Here is a 19,291-nt window from a genome sequence, read left to right as displayed (position 1 = left end):
CAATTTTTCACAGCATCGGGGACTTTTAAAATGAGTCAGTTCTTCGCATTAGGTGGCCAAATTATTGGAGCTTCACTTCAACATCAGTCCTTCTAGTGAATATTCAGGACTGATCTCCTTTAGGATGGACTGGTTGGATCTCCTTACAGTCCAAGGGACTCTCAAGAGTCTTCTCCAACACCACAATTCAAAAGCATCAATTCACTGACGCTCAGCTTTATAGTCCAACTCTCACATCCATACATGACTACTGGAAAAACCATAGCTTTGACTATATGGACTTTTGTTGGCAAAGTAATGTCTCTGCTTTTTAATATGCTGTATAGGTTGGTCATAGCTTTTCTTCCAAGGAGCAAGCATCTTTTAATTTCATGGCTGTAGTCACCATCTGCAGTGATTTTGGAGCCCCCCCAAATAGAGTCTGCCACTATTTCCATTGTTTCCCATCTATTTGCCACAAAGTGATGGGACCAGATGCCATGATTTTAGTTTTCTAAATGTTGAGCTTTAAGCCTCTTTCACTTTCATCAAGAGGCTCTTTAGTTCTTCACTTTCTGCCTAAGGGTGGTGTCATCTGCATATCTGAGGTTATTGACATTTCTCCTGGCAATCTTGATTCTAGCTTGTGCTTCATCCAGCCCAGTATTTCCAAGGATGTACTCTGCATATAAGTTAAATAAGTAGGGTGACAATATACAGCCTTGATGTACTCCTTTTCCTATTTGGAACCAGTCTGTTGTTCCATGTCCAGTTCTAACTGTTGCTTCTTGACCTGCATACAGATTTCTCAGGAGGCAGGTCAGGTGGTCTGGTATTCCCATCTGTTTCAGAATTTTCCACAGTTTATTGTGATCCACACAGTCAAAGGCTTTGGCATAGTCAATAAAGCAGAAATAGATGTTTTTCTGGAACTCTCTTGCTTTTTCAATGGTCCAGCAGATGTTGGCAATTTGATCTCTGATTCCTCTGCCTTTTCTAAAACCAGCTTGAACATCTGGAAGTTCATGGTTCACGTACTGTTGAAGCCTGATTTGGAGAATTTTGAGCATTACTTTACTAGCCTGTGAGGTGAGTGTAATTGTGCAGTAGTTTGAGCATTCTTTGGCATTGCCTTTTTGGGGGGATTGGAATGAAAACTGAACTTTTTCAGTCCTGTGGCCTCAGCTGCATTTTCCAAATTTGCTGTCATATTGAGTACAGCACTTTCACAGCATCATCTTTTAGGATTTGAAATAGCACCACTATAATTCCATCACCTTCGCTAGCTTTGTTCTTAGTGATGCTTAAGGCCCACTTGACTTGACATTCCAGGATGTCTGGCTCTAGGTGAGTGATCACACCATCATGATTATCTGGGTCATGAAGATCTTTTTTTTACATTTCTGTGTATTCTTGCCACCTCTTCTTTGTATCTTTTGCTTCTGTTAGGTCCTTATCATTTCTGTCCTTTATTGAGCCCATCTTTGCATGAAATGTTCCCTTTGGTTCAGTTCAGTGTTCCCTTGGTATCTCTAATTTTCTTGAAGAGATCTCTAGTCTTTCCCATTCTATTATTTTCCTCTATTTCTTTGCACTGATCACAGAGGAAGGCTTTCTTATCTTTCCTTGCTATTCTTTGGAATTCTACATTCAAGTGGGTATATCTTTACTTTACTTGTTTGCTTTTTGCTTCTCTTCTTTTCAAAACTATTTGTAAGGCCTCCTCAGACAGCCATTTTGCTTTTTTGCATTTCTTTTTCCATGAGGATGGTCTTGATCCTTGTCTCCTGTACAGTGTCGCGAACCTCTGTCCATAGTTCTTCAGGCACTCTGTCTATCAGATCTAGTACCTTAAATCTATTCCTCACTTCCACTGTATAATCATAAAGGATTTGATTTATATCATACCTGAATGGTCTAGTGGTTTTCCCTACTTTCTTCAATTTAATTCTGAATTTGGCAATAAGGAGTTCATGATCTGAGCCAGTCAGCTCCCACTCTTGTTTTTGCTGCTGTATAGAGCTTCTCCATTTTTGGCTGCAAAGAATATAATCAGTCTGATTTCGGTGTTGACCATCTGGTGATGTCCATGTGTAGAGTCTTCCCTTGTGTTGTTCGAAGAGGGTGTTTGCTCTGACCAGTGCATTTTCTTGGTAAAACTCTATAGCCTTTTCCCTGCTTTATTCTGTACTTAAGGCCAAATTTGCCAGTTACTCCAGGTGTTTCTTGACTTCCTAGGTACATATTAAAAAGCTTCTCAATGTTTTCGGGTCATATTATCCAAATTGTGAATTTAAGATAAGAAGAGAAGATATTAAGAAGAGGTGGCAAGAATACACAGAAGAACTGCACAAAAACGATCTTCATGACCCAGATAATCACGATGGTGTGATCACTCACTAGAGCCAGACATCCTGGAATGTGAAGTCAAGTGGGCCTTAGAAAGCATCACTCCGAACAAAGCTAGTGGAGGTGATGGAATTCCAGTTGAGCTATTTCAAATCCTCAAAGATGATGCTGTGAAAGTGCTGTACTCAATATGACAGCAAATTTGGAAAACTCAGCAGTGGCCATGGGACTGGAAGAGGTCAGTTTTCATCCCAATCCCAAAGAAAAGCGATGCCAAAGAATGCTCAAACTACCGCACAATTACACTCACCTCACAGGCTAGTAAAGTAATGCTCAAAATTCTCCAAGACAGGCTTCAGCAATACATGAACCATAAACTTCCAGATGTTCAAGCTGGGTTTAGAAAAGGCAGAGGAACCAGAGATCAAATTGTCAACATCTGCTGGATCATTGAAAAAACAAGAGAGTTCCAGAAAAACATCTATTTCTGCTTTATTGACTATGCCAAAGCCTTTGACTGTGTGGATCACAATAAACTGTGGAAAATTCTGAAAGAGATGGGAATACCAGACCACCTGACCTGCCTCTTGAGAAACCTGTATGCAGGTCAGGAAGCAACAGTTAGACCTGGACATGGAACAACAGACTGGTTCCGAATAAGGATAGGAGTACATCAAGGCTGTATATTGTCACCTTGCTTATTTAACTTACATGCAGAATACTTCATGAGAAATGCTGGGCTGGAAGAAGTAGAAGCTGGAATCAGATTGCCAGGATAAATATCAATAACCTCAGTACTCTTGCCTGGAAAATCCCATGGATGGAGCAGCCCGGTAGGCTGTGGTCCACGGGGTCACTAAGAGTCGGACTCGACTGAGTGACTTCACTTTCACTTTTCACTTTCATGCATTGGAGAAGGAAATGGCAACCCATTCCAGTGTTCTTACCTGGAGAATCCCAGGGACAGTGGAGCCTGGTGAGCTGCCATCTATGGGGTCGCACAGAGTCAGACACGACCGAAGTGACTTAGCAGCAGCAGCAGATATGCAGATGATACCACCCTAATGGCAGAAAGTGAATAAGAACTAAAAAGCCTCTTGATGAAAGTGAAAGAGGAGAGTGAAAAAGTTGGCTCACAGCTCAACATTCAGAAAACTAAGATCATGGCATCCGGTCCCATCACTTCATGGCAAATAGATGGGGAAACCGTGGAAACAGTGTCAGACTTTACTTCTTTGGGCTCCAAAATCACTGCAGATGGTGATTGCAGCCATGATATTAAAAGACGTTTACTGCTTGGAAGGAAAGTTATGACCAACCTAGATAGCATATTAAAAAGCAGAAACATTACATTGCCAACAAAGGTCCATCTAGTCAAGGCTATGGTATTTCCATTTCCAGTGGTCATATGAGAGTTGGACTGTGAAGAAAGCTGAGCACCAAAGAATTGATGCTTTTGAACTGTGGTGTTGGAGAAGACTCTTGAGAGTCCCTTGGACTACAAGGATATCCAACCAGTCCATCCTAAAGAAGATCAGTCCTGGGTGTTCTTTGGAAGGACTGATGCTGAAGCTAAAACTCCAATACTTTGGCCGCCTCATGTGAAGAGGTGACACTTGGAAAAGACCCTGATGCTGGGAAGGATTGGGGGCAGGAGGAGAAGGGGACGACAGAGGATGAGATGGCTGAATGGCATCACTGACTCGATGGACATGAGTTTGTGTAAACTCCGGGAGTTGGTGATGGACAGGGAGGCCTGGCATGCTGCGATTCATGGGGTCGCAAAGAGTCGGACATGCCTAAGCGACTGAACTGAACTGATATATAGATTTGGGAAGAGAGATGACAACATTCTAAAACTTTCAGAATGCTGCAAAAAAAATTCACTTGTCTCATTGATAGTGGTGCGATTAGCAAGTAAAAGATGAACTCAACTCACTTAAAATCTATTGGTTGCATGGCTTAATGGAGAGGAAACAGAAAGTGTTTTGAGTCATGCCTGCCTTATGTTTTAGCTCTTTCACTTCTTATCAGATGTGTTACCTCATCTCTGTGAGCCACAGTATCTCTCATGTTTACAACACAGAATAAAAATGTTTAAGAATAAGGTAAGTTAGCATGTATGGAAGTAATTAGCACAGTGCCCCATTTAATCTTTGTATATGGTATATAATTTTCTGCAATTTAATAACTATATTAAATCACAAAAGAAAAATATGTCCTCCTTCTACATATATTTCTACAGTTACTTAAAGTAAACAAATCTCTAGTCACGGTTACTACTGGGTTAGAGAGTGCTATTGCCTCTGGTTAGTTACGCTGATGACCCAAAGCAAAGTGAAAGAAATTTGAGATAAATTGTTTTTGCATAGCTTGAAGAATACAGGTAGGTCAGAATGTTAAGGTCTGATGAGAGCAAAAATTAATTTTTATCATGTGAAGGCAGGAAAGTTTCCTTTAAATATTTTTCCCATTGAGTAGATGGGGTATTCCATTAAGGGTGAAAATGCAGACTAGTAAGGACAAAATCTGGCTTAAAAGGAACCCTGATTAAAAAAAAAGACTCTAAAATCTTAAAGCTAAAACTCACCTCAGGGTGAAAGAAAAAAGAGTTACTTCTGAAAATCACATACAGGCTATGCAGGTAAAGGAACAGCTGACTACAAAAGTAACAATTTCAGAGAATCAAGAATAGAAGAATAGAGGAAATCTGTATTTTGTGAAGATAGTTTAACTCTGATATCAGAACTTGACATAAGTGACATAAAACAAAACCACATACCCATTTTACCTACTACTCTTGGCATCAAAATCCTAATTTATTAAAATGCTAATTAATGATATATGAATAGCTGCAGAGACATTTCCCATCTCTCAAAAAGCTTAGGTTTGCCCACATTTTTCTTCTTTTAAAGTAAGTCAAACTCTTCAGTATAAGAAGTGCATGCTCCAAAAGATGTGCTGTATATACAATGGAATATTACTCAACCATAAAAACAAATGAAACAATGTCATTTGCCGCAACATGGATGGACCTAGGGATTATCATATTATGTGAAGTCAGATAGAAAGAGACAAATATCATATGGTATGATGTATATGTAGAATCTAAAAAAAAATGATACAAATGAACTTATCTACAGAACAGAAGTAGAGTCACAGATATAGGAAACAAATTTATTATTACCAAAGGGACTAATGAAAAGTGTGGGCAGAGGTAAATTAGAAATTTGGGATTAACATGTACACATGTTATATATAAAATAGGTAAACAACAAGGACCTACTGTATAGCACAGGGAACTATATACAATATCTTGTAATGACCTGTAATAGGAAAGAATCTGAAAAAGAATATATATATATATATATATATTTGTATGTGTGTGTGTATAACTGAATCACTGTGCTGTACACTTGAGACTAACACAACATTGTAAATTAAACATATGTCAACATAAGTAAATAAATGAAATTAGAGGAAAAGCATTAAAAAAATAAAAGTGACCTCAGGGATCATAGCATATTGCCTCCCAAAACACAGGGTGGGACCAACTATACTCATAGCATTTATTGACTGAACTGCTGATGTCCTGCTTACTTATATAATAGATCACATTCCACTCTGATAATGAACACCTAAAGTAAACCATGCTCTCCTTCCCTGAATGTCAGGATGCTCAGAATCAATTCTTATGCACAACATCAGCAACCGTATTGATGCCTGGTATTAACTCTTAGGAGCTTATTTGTTTCTTCCATTTGCCTTTGCTTTGATTTCTTATTTCCATTTTATTCATCTTATGCTACATATCATTACTTAACTAAAGTTAAAAGTTTGAGAAAGCCATAATGTACTCCTCCAGCTCAAGTCCCTCCTCAGAGAAGTCCACAGTTCCCAGGGGGAGGACTGCTTTCATATCCTTGCCAGGCTCAATCCTTGACTGGGAGCTACCTGCAGGAAGTGTGAACCCAGTAGAAGCACAAGGATGGAATTCAGAGAGCAAGTGGAGAACCTCAGTCAAAATTTGCACTATCGGTAGTTCGCCTTTCATGACGCGCATTCTCATAGTCACCAGAGTGCCCTGGGAAAGCAATAAGGTCTTCTGTCTTAAAAACTTTCCATAATTTATCTAATAAGTCACTTCAGTCATGTCCAACTCTACAACCATATGGACTGTAGCTCACCAGGCTCCTCTGGCCATGGGATTCTCCAGACAAGAATACTGGAGTAAATTGCCATGTTCTCCTCCAGAGGATCTTCCCAACCCAGGGAGTGAACCTGCATCTCTTTTGTCTCCTGCATTGTCAGATGGGTTCTTTACCACTAGTGCCACCTGGCAAGAGCCAAATGTGTACCACTGTCAGATGCCAATAGGGTAAATTTGGATATGCATTATTACAATAGACTTAACTCTGCAGGTCTCTTTATTACAACAGAGTTTGTTCCAAGGGTCTCTGCCTCAAATACCCTGCTCCAAGTTCTAGCTCAAAGTTTGCAAACTAAATTTAAGTCATAACATATCAATAATTTGATATTGAATACAGTCAACAAAAGTAAAGGTCTAAGAGCAAATTTATATCATCTAAGAGCACACCATACACTCAGGTTTCTCCAGCTTCTGACCAGAGCAAAGAAGCTTCTGGAAACATTTATGTTTCTGCAGAGTCATATACCTTTATACTTAGAAAATCTGAGAAAATTAGATAAATTGACTTTGGTTGAAAGACACAACTCTCTAGGTACCTAATCACAGTATAACAATCGTAGTTATACTATAAATATTATATTATTATACTATTATAAAATAATATGGGCTTCCCTGATGGCTCAGATGGTAAAGAATCTGCCTGCCAATGGAGATCCCACGTTTGATCCCTGGGTCGGGAAGATACCCTGAAGAAGAGAATGGCAACCCACTCCACCATTCTTGCCTGGAGAATTCCATGGACAGAGGAGACTGATTGGCTATAGTCCATGGGATTACAAAGAGTCAGACACCACTGAGCGATTAACACTTTCACTTTCATAAAGTAATATATTAATATAATATAAATTGACATGTATATTACACTTCTATATTAATATATATATAATAAACAGTATCAACACTTTTAAAGAATTTTAATTTATTTTTATTCATTTAATTTTCACAACACTATGATGAAGAAAAATTATAATCACCACGTTTTTATTTTGAAATCCATTTTTATTATTAATTTTTCTGATCACAGAAATAGCACATGCTCATAGTAAATATTTTTAAAATAATCTAGGTTTAGAGAAAAGTATATAATATTGTAGACAGTTAAAATCCTCCATAAATGTTATCACTTTTCTCAGAATAATTTTTAACAATTTGATATCTTCCTGCATATTTTTATATTCTTTGGTAACATTTATTACTAATATTGATATTTTATCAAATGCAAGATTAGAGTACATGTATTTTTAAACTTATATTTTTTCACTTACTACTGCCCTAAACAACTTTTTAGATGTGGAAACTCAGACACAGAGCTGAAGTGCCTTGCCTAAGATTCCACAGCAAGTAAGTGCTCAAGTCGCGTTTGAGCCCAGGGGCTCAGTCTTAAGAATGGTGCTCTCAACCATCCACTGTACCTCTCTTGTACCTCCTCTGCTGATAATGCATTAGGAGTAATGTGGGATAATAAGAGTCTCAGTGAGATCCACAGAAGTCATCAGCTCTGCACATTATCATAGCTCCCTCTGTCTTAATTGCAGAAAGAATCACATTAAACTGACAATTTATGAATTCAGCCAAGACATGTCATTTCATCAGTGTGTTCATGCTAATGGACAGCGTTTCTCAAACTGTAGGTTAATTCCCTTTAGTGGGTCATGACTAGTATTTTTAAAAATGCAGTAAAAGAGACTAGAAAACACAAGAAGGCATTCAATGTAATAGAGGTGAAGTGTGTGTGTGTGTGTGTGTGTGTGTGTGTGCTGGATTCAGAAATGATTTTTTAACTAAAGGTTGTGGATATAAGAAAAAAATTAAATATTTATTCAGGGAGCCAACATATCCTCTTTTAAAAATAATTAATTCTAGGGACTTCTGTGATGGTCTAGTGGTTAAGAATCCGCCTTCCAATGCAGGGGATTCAGGTTTAATCCCTGGTTTGCCAACTAAAATCCCACATGCCACAGAATGGAGCAACTACTGAGCCCCTGTGCCATGTGCCAAATAAATAAATATTTTTTAAAAAGGGTTAATCCTATTGCCCACCTGTGGATCATTAGCAATAACAGCATGGATAGTCAACACATTTTAAGTAGAAAAGCTTGGAGTTTCATCTGATCCAGATAGATTATACTCGGAACTGTAGCCACCACTTAGCCTGCCTATGAGAAGGTAATAAGGTAGAATGTGGACTGTTGAAAATTGACCCTTGGGAGATCCCAGGAGGGTTAATGCCTTTGCTTATTTAATCAGCCATCTCATTCTCTACCAACACAACCAAAAGAACATTCATCTTTACTAGAACACTTGACACTGGTAAAAGCAGCTAAGTACCAAGCTTTCAGCTAGTTCCTACTCTTATCTTTAAAATTCCTTTTTTCTGCCTGCTCAGTACACTAGCCTGACATATTTCTTTGTTCTTATGGGCATATATCTAGCTTCCTCCCACAGAACTCTTGCACAGAAAGAACTGTACAGACTCTTAACATTTTTCTTCCCCCACGGATGTCAGAAATGCATAAGCATGCAGTGTGTGCTGGGCTGTGGGTGGCAAAGAGAGAAAGATCCCAGGCAGTCACAGGCAACATCTATTTCTTTTATGTACTTATACATGACCTTCATATTCCTAAGGGCCCATAATTATAAGAGATGCCTCTTACGTCATCTAAGCAGTCAGTTATACTTTATTGCACACCCACTGTAATCAGAGCTTCATGTGAATGGTGGGAATGATGGCCCTCGCACTCCAGGAACTTGCAATGCACTCTAGAGACAAGGCAAACAGGTGTGATTAAAAGATACTACTTCATGCTTCAAGAAAAATAGAATGATTTTTCAAAAACTTTTCCAGATACAAATTACATTTTATTACAGATGCACGAGGATAAATGCTGTACAGTTAGAAAACATTTAATTATCTATATTTCCTCGAAATTCATTGAGATTTATGAATTTTGAATAATACATTTTTATTTATTATTTTTTTGTTTGAGTCCTTCTGATGAAAGATGGCAGATATTGACCTAAGCCAACAAATAATAACAGTCAATTTTAAAATAACATTTTCCATGGAAAAAAAGAGCAGTGGACATGCATCCAAGCAGCAGTTGCTCTGGAGAAACCAAACAAGTATAAATCATTGCTGAGCTTTCAAGATAAAAATGAAGGGATCTTCCATCATTTTTTTCCCCCAGTTCTTCCAGTCAAAGCCTTCGTTGCAGTCTTTCTCTTTGACCACTAAAGAACACTATAAACTGCATTTCTGTCCAGTTTAAGTATTTATAATAATAAAAAAAATCAGTATCACTCAAAGTTGTAATATCTAAAATGTGATGAATGCTTTTGCACTGATTTGCATTCCATTCCCCCGGTGGCTCAGACAATAAACAGTCTGCCTGCAATGCAGGAGACTGGGATTTGATTTCCCGGTCAGGAAGAACCCCTGGAGGAGGAAATGGACAACCCACTCCAGTATCTTGTAACTTGCCTAGAGAATTCCATGGACAAAGGAACCTGGTGGGCTACAGTCCGTAGGGTCACAAAGAGTCGGACACGACTAAGAGACTTACATCTCTTACAATAAGTGATACGGGCTATAGCCTAAAATGAAGAACTTGTTCAAGTTTTATTTTTGGCCAGTTCTTGAAGATATAATACTAACACCCAGGCTTTGTCATTCCAAATTAAATCATCTATACAGGAGGAACACATGATTTAATGTACAGTTGTTTGTATCCCATTATTCAGTGATAAATGGTTTTTACAGATCATCTGAAATGCAGATGTTTTGAATCTGCAAAGAAATCCAGAAAGAAAAGTCAATACTATAATCTGACTCTGACTCTAGATTCATTGTTTTCCTGCAGTTAACACTTCACCACCAGAAGCAACATCTTTGAGAACCACTACATTATCCTCAACATCATTTACAACTCCAGAAAACATCTCCCGGTCTCAAGGTATGAATTCTGTGTGCATGAGTGGAAGCTTGCTTTGCTTGACTGCTCCTCACCAAGAAAACATCACCAATTTAAAAAAACAGATTACTGAGATATAACTGATATAGTAAAACAGACTGCACATTCTCAGAAAGGGAGGGGACAGGAGGAGACTTTTGGAGGTGATGGCTATGTCTGTTACCTGGATTGTGGGGATGGTTTCACAGATATGTGCTTGTGTCCAAACTCTTCAGACTGTATACATTAACCTCCTACCAATCTCGAGTCATAAAACAGAACTTTTTCAGAATGAGATAAAGTGTTTTCACTTGAAGCTTCATACCTATCCATCACAGAGGCTGCCTAAATAGAGAGGGGGGAGGTGAGGGAAGGCTTATGAAGACTGGCACACGTTAACCAAAGGTGACTTTTTTTTTTTTCTTAAAATAATAGGCCTTGAGAATGCAAAAAATGCAAGCACTTCTACAACCAGCCCCTCTTATTCCAGTGAGTAACACATATATCTTCATTCAATGCAGTAAGTAGATCAGCAGAATGTTTGAATGTCACCAGTAAGGGAAGGGATTCAACTATAAACAGCCTTTTCTCAACTTTACTTAACCTGCAATCCCATTATAATCCCATATAACTGCTTTGAAAGTTTTCTCTATTGAATCTTGTTTTAATAAATACACTTGGAACATTTTTTTCCTTACCTTAGTGCCAAGCAATTACCACCAGAGGTCAAGGTGAATTCATGGGGCTAGCCTCAAATAAGCCAAAGTGCACAGGCAGAGATCGCCATAAAAATGAAAATTCACCTTTACAGAACTTTATTTAATGTTAAAAAAACAGCCTTTCAAAAAATGTTCCGTTTTAGCAAAAACATATATATGTCATATAACATACTGTATATACTAATACTGAATAGAGAAGATATCCATGAATTTCCGTGGAAATTAAGAATAAGATGAATATATATATGCAGCTGTGAAGAAAAAAGATCATCTTAGGTTCAGGTAAAGTCATCCCATTCAAGAAGTCAGCACTGCATTTATGGAGCTGCTGTGTAATGGCGTCTTCATTTCAGGAGGCACTAGTGATCTCATGCAAGATCTAATATGAACCCAGCAAGACCTACTTAAAACAATTATTCAACCATAACAGTGAAGTGTAACCATCCCTACAAATGAATTGGAGAGCTATTCTCAACCCCTGATAAATATAAGCATTACATACGCAAGTAGATGAGAACACCTAACTGATTAGTAACTGTAACTTCTGTATCTCTACTTAATTCCTATGACAGCTTTTTCCTTTCATCACTCTTGTTTTAACCTGGGAAATCACTGCCAGAAAAGAAGGCAAATTCTAAAACACACAGCAAAACCCTTCTCTTAATAAGAACAGGAAAAACTCACCCTAATTACTGCAGCAGCACCACACTCACAAGTAGACATTCATAAATACACACATATTTCTTAGATCACATTGTTGCACTGTAATATCCATTTATATTTAGTTTTTAAGATATTATTACAGAAAGACATTTGTGATTTTCTTAGGAAGTCAGCTTTATGACCAGAGTATTTTCAGTAGAACCAGTAAGAGATATATCTTTTTTTCTTTCAGCTTTATCGAGATACAATTGACATACAACACTGTATAAGCTTAAACTGTATTTACATCATAAAACTTATCACAATAGTGAACATCTATCTTCTCATATAGATATAAAATTAAATAAATATTGAAAAAATTGTGATGAGAACTCAAGATTTTGTTACTCTCTTAACTTTCATATGTAACATTTGTTGTTGTTGTTCAGTCACTCAGTTGTGTCCGACTCTTTGTGACCCCATGACTGCAGCAAGCCAGGCTTCCCTGTCCTTCACCATCTCCCAGAGCTTGCTCAAACTCATGTTCTTTGAGTCGGTGATGCCATCCAACCATCTCGTCCTCTGTCATCCCCTTCTCCTGCCTTCAGGCTTTCCCAGCATCAGGGTCTTTTCTAATATGTTAGCTCTCTGCATCAGATGGCCAAAATATTGGAGCTTCAGCTTCAGCATCAGTCCTTCTAATGAATATTCATACATACAACAGTGAATATATAAGATACAACAGTGTTAATTATTAACATAGTTAGCAAGTTGTACATTATATCCCTAGTACTTTTTATCTTCTAATCAGAAATTTGTACTTTTGACTTCCTTCATCCAAGCTATACATTAGTAGCTTCATTATAAAGTAGTGAAGAATATAAAGCATGTATATGGGTCTGGTTCTAGGGGACATCGTCTGTGTGGCCAGTCTCCCATTTCCTCATTCCTTCAGTCACCAGGAGAGTCTTCCTTAGATTTGGAGTTTTATTTCAGAAAGGCTACAAGACTGACATCAAGTGGGTACATCAGAAATAACAACTAAAGCATAACCCATGGATCAGATATATCTTCTTTGCTTAAAATGTAATGTTTTTAATAGAATGATGTTTAAAGAAGAAAGGAAGCATGCATCCTTTTTCTCAGTTCATAAACTATGTGTTGTGAGATTCAATACCCACTCTAACTGACAATGTCTCCAATACTCTTTAGGTATTATTTTGCCTGTGGTTATTGCTTTGATTGTAATAACACTTTCAGTCTTCGTTCTGGTGGGTTTGTATCGAATGTGCTGGAAGACAGACCCAGGTAGGTAACCATGTTTTGTTTTATTTTGTTTTCCTAGAAGGAGAAGAATGTTTGCTCAGCCTAAACTTGAATTTAAACTCAGTGAAAGAGAGGAAATTTACACTGAAACAAAATGCTATATTCGTGGATCACAGAAATAGACAGAAAGGGCAGGAAGCAATTGAGTGCTGGTGAATGTAAAGAATTAACTACTAATGGCAGATGGGGGCTTTCCTGGTGGCTCAGATGGTAAAAAATCTGCCTGTACTGCCGGAGACCTGGGTTCTATCCCTGGGTCGGGAAGATCCACTGGAGAAGGGAATGGCTACCCACTCCATTATTCTTGCCTGGAGGATTCCATGGACAGAAGAGCCTGGCAGCCTACAGTCCATGGGGTCACAAAGAGTCAGACACGACTGAGCGATTAACACTTTCACTTACGGCAGATATTATCGAATATGGACACATTCTTTTTAACAAAAAAGCCCTAGTTTTGTGGATGGCATAAAATGACATGCCTTAGCTATAGGGAAGACTTGTTCCATTACCATGTAACAGAATAGAGAGAAATACTGAGACCCATAATTTCACTTCAGGACCCATAATTTCTAGAAGAGTGTTTTGTGTCTTACTTCCCTCTTGGGAGGCACAGCTTCCTTCCTTTGAAGGTGTCTTCCAGGACTGTTGTGTTCTGCTAATTTAATCAGTTCTTCCGGATTGAACACTATTGCCATTTTTAGAGGGATTCTAGTTCCACAATTCTTTGTGATCCTCCTTAATCTCTCCATTAGCATTGAGAAGTCGTGTTTCTTTCATTTAAAATGACACTGCCTTCTTTTACATCTTCACTATTTGTTTTCTTCTTTTTGCTCTTTCATCTTCTCCTTCCTGCCTCTTGAATGTTTATGGTTCCCCTAGTTGCATTTTATTTTAAAGTGTTTTTTAAAATAAACTTTTAAACTTAAGGATAGATTTAGGTTTACAGAAAAGTTGTGAAGATAGTTACAGAGAGCTCCCATATACCCTTATTATTAATATCCTACATTAGTATGGTATAATTGCCACAGTTAACCAAAATTGATATATTATTAACTGAAGTCTCCATTTTATTCTAATTACTTTCCGTCTTTATTCAGTCTTTTTTTCTGTTCTAGGAACTTGAGCACTCTTTTCATTTGATGCTTGTCTAAATCCCCTTTCAGTTCCCAGGAGCTCACTTGTTACCTTAAACCTTAATCTGTCTTTTCATTTCAGACACCTTCCTGGTTGTATTAATATAATGGAGCCCCATGGATTCTGCTTCATCCATGTTATTCCTTCTCCTAGAATGTCCAGCCCACTGCTTAACTTTTATAATACACCTAATCTCCATCTTATTCATTAGGATTTACCTTAAAAGCAGATTTAATCTATATTTTTTTAACATCTCATCTCTTTAAACAGAGTGGTATATTTTGACTCTATAAAATTTAATGATATTATTCATCACACTATAGTGCAGTTACTTCTGTATAAGCCTACTTCCTCTGCAAGTCAAACATCTTATTCTGTTTAGGCTTTTGTAACAAAAATGCTGTTGACTAGATGACTTAAACAACAAAAATTTGTTTCTCACAGTTCTGGAGGCTAAGTTCAATCAAGGCACCACCAGATTTGACGTCTGATGAACACACTCTTCCTGGTTTTTATGCCTGCCTGTGTCTTCATGTGGGAGAAGGGATAAGAGAACTCTCTGGGTCTTTTTTATAAGGGCACTAAGCCTTTCCTGAGGACTCTTCCCTCATGACCTAATCACTTTCCAAAGGCCCAGCATCCTAATACCATCATACTGGGCATCAAGATTTAGCATATGAGTGTTAGGGGGAACGCAAACTTTTAGTCCGTAGCATCAGGCAACCCCTCCAAGTCACAAACTACATATGACTCACATTGCATTGTGTGTAACATAGAGCAGAGAGAGCCTTATTAAATCTTGTAGTTTTTAGTGAAATAAAACCTTTCCTTTTCTCACTTTAATCAGTTCACTAATAGAACTCTACCTAAGACTCATATACTGTTAAAAAAGTGAAAAATCAATCATTTTTAGAACATATATGAGCCATGCTCTTTTTTGTTTACCCTGCGGACAGTGTGCCCCAGGACACTAATGAATGCTGTTCCTGAGGCCAATCCCTGACCCTGCGGGGTGTGGACAGTTTGGCGCCTGTGCATGACAGTGCAAAGGGAAGTAATGAGATGAAAACAGCAGTGTTCATTTTAGCTCTTGCTGGAAAATAAGAAGAAAACAAATTAATGTCTTTCCCTTTGGGAGTTAAGTGAATAAACTTCTTAATAATGTCTGAAATATGTTTCCTCACTCAGTTTCCAGAGGGGAAGCAGCATTTTTATAAATCAGTTTGATTTCTCTAAGTTCCTAAACCACCAATCGGGAAATCAATCAACCAAGTAGAAAACGGAGAGTGCTGAGTATATAGATTAGGGAAAAAAATCTGTGGACTAAATACATTTGTACAAATACCATGTACTGAAAAACTGCTTTACATAGGGAGATTTGTAAATAAATTATTTGAAAAGTTGGTGATGATGAACCATACCATTTAGGAAAAAAATGTGTAAGATTCCTACCACTATAGAATTATTCTGAAGACAGGCAATAGTTTATAACCAAGCTGGGCAGTTGGACAATTAGCCAAATCTATTTGATTGTTGTCAGCTTTGTTTTCTACACAGAATTTACAGCATTGTTATCATTAAATTAGCACCATAAAACACCTGCAGTTAATCGCTCTTCAAGTATGGGGGTGAGACTGCATTAAGTTCAGAAAATTCATAAACCCACTCTGCTCTCTGGAAGCCAATGTGAATCAGAGGTTTTTGTATGAAACTAAGCTTAACTGGATAATGCTGACAGTAGTGTGAACCTTAACCCTATTAAGAATGGCATATATGCATAAAGTAATCTGCTGGTGTGCATCTATCTGCTAGTGAACCCATATTACAGTCTTCTAAGGAAAAATATTAAAGCAAGCATACAAGAAAACATCTGTTCATCCTGCAACAAGGCTATGAGCATTACAGGTGATATCATACGTAACAGTTATAGTGGGAATTTTTTAATATTGTTAAAGCATTTAACTGACGGTAGGAAAGATGAGGTTAGATCTAGTTGGTAAATAGCATATGTTGGAGTATCTTAGCCAAAGTGACAAAAACAGAAGTAGCCAAAATTTCAGTGGAAATCAAGGTCTTTATAAGACAATAATGGTCAAAGTCAGGAGAATGATATTCAAAGGCATATCCTGATGATCAGAGCTAACTTAGATGTGAAAGGAAATCCAAGAGATAAGAACCAGTAGCCATGGAATAAATCACAGCAAAATCCAGACCAAATTAAGGACTTTAAGCAATTCCATTAACTATTTTGACTAATAGGCCATAGATTAATGCAAGTTTTGACCAGCACCTCCTGCTCCTATGAGGCTATGGTCTTGTGCAAAATGAATCACCCTGTGTTCGCACTCTAACCAAATGCTTGTGGAACAGCCTGGCGAAGCGGGTGGAAGATTAGTTGCAGTTAGTAGCTTCAGGGACATTTTTCAGGGTACTTTTGAGAGGCTAAATCCGTGGGCTTCAGATGCAATTAGAAGCAATATCTGCCTCATGGCTCATAACAGATGTGGAGATTTGGGTCCCCAGAAAGAGCAACATACAAAGAAAAGCCAAAAAATCAATTCTCAGTTCTAAAAAGGTAATTCAAGACTTTGAGGCTAATTTGTTTTCAGAGATATTGAAATAAATGGAGACAGTTTTTGGTGTCTGTGGAATGTGTGATAATGGATAATAATATTCCACACTGTGGTATGAAACTATAAGGTTAAAATCAGTCCAGAACTGAGTTCAGTGGAGTTGGCCTAGTTGAGACTATACCGTGAGTGTATTAGCCATGACTGAGGAATGAGTGGTAACCATCTCCAAGGAAATGATCAGTGGGACAGGGAATAGGGGGAGAGATTAAAAAGTTAAGAATTGGCTTTAGAAGCATCTTTGCATAGAAAGTGGCGGGAGTCTCAGGGTTTTTGTAGCCAAGCTCTTAGCAACTCTAATAACAATTTCCTCATCTCCTAGGCACACAGGAAAATGGAAATGAACAGTAAGTAACTCTGCATCATTTTTTTTTTTTCTAGAAGCTCTGTTGTTTACATAAGGAAAAGCATTGATCCTCTACTGATACTTTTGTTTTCTAAAGCATTTGGGTAGAAGGTACAATATCTGGGATTTGGCCACCTATTTGTCAGGGAGCTTTCTCTATTCAAAAGAGAAATTCCAACAACTAAAAGAGAAGATTCCTCATAAGCTTGGATAAAGTGGTAAAATCAGAAATCAAAAGTCGAAAAGGAAGATAGAGGAGTGAATACAACCATGAGGAAAAAATCACAGACAAACATATCTAGATTTTTAAAAAGCTTTCCCATAGAAATTTTCAGTATGCTTCTCACAAGTAGGCAAAATCATGCCTACACCTTGAGAGAGCTCTGAGTGGCTTTACTTTAACAGCATATGGTTACCCTGCTTGGTCTTTATTAAAACAAACAAAGCAGTCCTTAGCAATCCAGCCAAGTGCTACCATCAAGATGTGGCAAAGAGACACACTATTTTAATGTCAAAACCAAACTCTATGGTTAAGTTTTCTGTATTGACCTGTCTTTGTAGCCTGCTTTATTGTGGGTGTTTTTGTATATTCATTGGGTCATGAACTTCAAGAATAATGTCCCTATACCACCTGGCCTTCTGAATTTAAAGTAGAGGTTCTTGAGATGTCCAAGGAGAGGAACTGGGGTTTGAAACTATTTTGAACTGAGAAGGGGTAGGTGGGAACTCTTGTTGAAATAGACAGTTCAGACACTACACTGCAGTATCCATGACCCCATGAAAATGAATGTCCCCAGAACTCAGACCAGTCTAAAAGGTTTGGAAACTCTTCTGTGTCTTCCCCCTCACAATTCAGAAATGAAGCCATGTGTAATATGGACTCTGAGACAAGTGTTTCATATGACCCATTTTGACATTTAATTTATCTGATGATCATCACTGTAACAGAATGACAGAAATTTATTGACTTGATTCCAGAAGTGAAAGTGCTGTAAAAGTTTGTGTCTGTATATGAAGAGACACAAGTTTTGCAATAGAAACACCTAAAACTATATATGCATGTGTATCTTTGTCTTTCTGTTTATATAATATTTTCTTTCTTTCACGGATATGTAGTACTAATTACTGTGGTGTTAACTTAATGTTTTCTGTTTTAAATAGACCTCAGTCCGATAAAGAGAGTGTGAAGCTTCTGACTGTTAAGACAATTTCTCATGAGTCTGGTAAGCTCCCAGTATGTTGATTAGATGAAAAATGGTTATTTCAAAATCTAACTTGAATTTTGTTCATGTTACCACAATAAAAAAGCACAACTTCTTTAGAAATAATTATTAACCCCAAGAAATAAAGAAATTCTCCTATGAAGGAAAAGTGAGCCCTAGAAATACCATTTGGGGTAAGATATTAAACTATCTGACTTTAATATGTTGCATGTAGATGTATTCTAAAGAATGAGTGATGACTAGAGGCATTTTGTATCTTGCAGTAGTGGCAGAAAAAACATTAAGCATGCCACAGGGTTTTTTAAAAAGTATTGTTGTTGTTTTGTTATTTTTTGGTAATGGATGTGTATAACCACTTGGAACTTGGATTCATCAGTTAAAATGTAAATCATATCTTGTATCATTTCACATCATTTTAATTGAGCTTCTCAATGAGGACAAAACACAATTTTCTATTGATATAATTTATATTTCTTCTTTCAGTTTCTTAGGTTTTGATTTTGTTTGGTTTGAAATGTATAGTTTTTCAACATATAGATATGATTTGTATAAGTTATATTTGTGTCTAGAATAATGAAAAATGGGATGCCTGATAGCTTTTAAAAATTAAAAAGAAAAAGGCAAATTCCTTTTTCGTACTGAGTAGACCAAATATTTAAAACTCCAACATTCCAAAACAAATAAATTAAAAAGTAATTTTAGTTTTACAAAACAATCTAGGTGGCTCTAACAAATATCAAGTTATATCCAAGACACTTAAAATATTCAATCACTGCAATTTTA

At 37.4% G+C, this 19,291-nt stretch overlaps 1 protein-coding gene and 1 long non-coding RNA gene across 5 annotated transcripts in view; one reads left to right on the top strand and one right to left on the bottom strand.

Moving 5' to 3' along the window:
- Positions 1 to 19,291, top strand: part of EMCN (endomucin) — a 118,084-nt gene that overhangs the window by 84,173 nt on the left and 14,620 nt on the right. For 2 of the 3 annotated variants that reach the window (XM_081597019.1, XM_081597008.1), the window contains 5 exons: positions 10,399 to 10,491; positions 10,924 to 10,977; positions 13,062 to 13,157; positions 17,262 to 17,286; positions 18,447 to 18,508. In XM_081597019.1, the coding sequence (XP_081453145.1) occupies positions 10,399 to 10,491; positions 10,924 to 10,977; positions 13,062 to 13,157; positions 17,262 to 17,286; positions 18,447 to 18,508 (330 nt within the window). Of the gene's footprint in view, positions 1 to 10,398; positions 10,492 to 10,923; positions 10,978 to 13,061; positions 13,170 to 17,261; positions 17,287 to 18,446; positions 18,509 to 19,291 lie in introns of all 3 variants that reach the window. The other variant, XR_014083845.1, reaches the window with a different exon arrangement.
- Positions 9,376 to 19,291, bottom strand: part of LOC145547464 (uncharacterized) — a 133,686-nt gene continuing 123,770 nt past the window's right edge. For both annotated transcript variants that reach the window (XR_014083846.1, XR_014083847.1), the window contains one exon: positions 9,376 to 12,547. This is a non-coding gene — a long non-coding RNA (uncharacterized LOC145547464). The remainder of the gene's footprint in view (positions 12,548 to 19,291) is intronic.

The sequence above is a fragment of the Giraffa tippelskirchi genome, chromosome 1, assembly GCF_054371585.1.
Source record: "Giraffa tippelskirchi isolate mGirTip1 chromosome 1, T2T-mGirTip1v1.2.pri, whole genome shotgun sequence".
Classification (NCBI taxonomy): Eukaryota; Metazoa; Chordata; class Mammalia; order Artiodactyla; family Giraffidae; genus Giraffa; species Giraffa tippelskirchi.
Note: the sequence above shows the minus strand (reverse complement) of the source record. Positions and strands in the feature narration are given on the sequence as shown.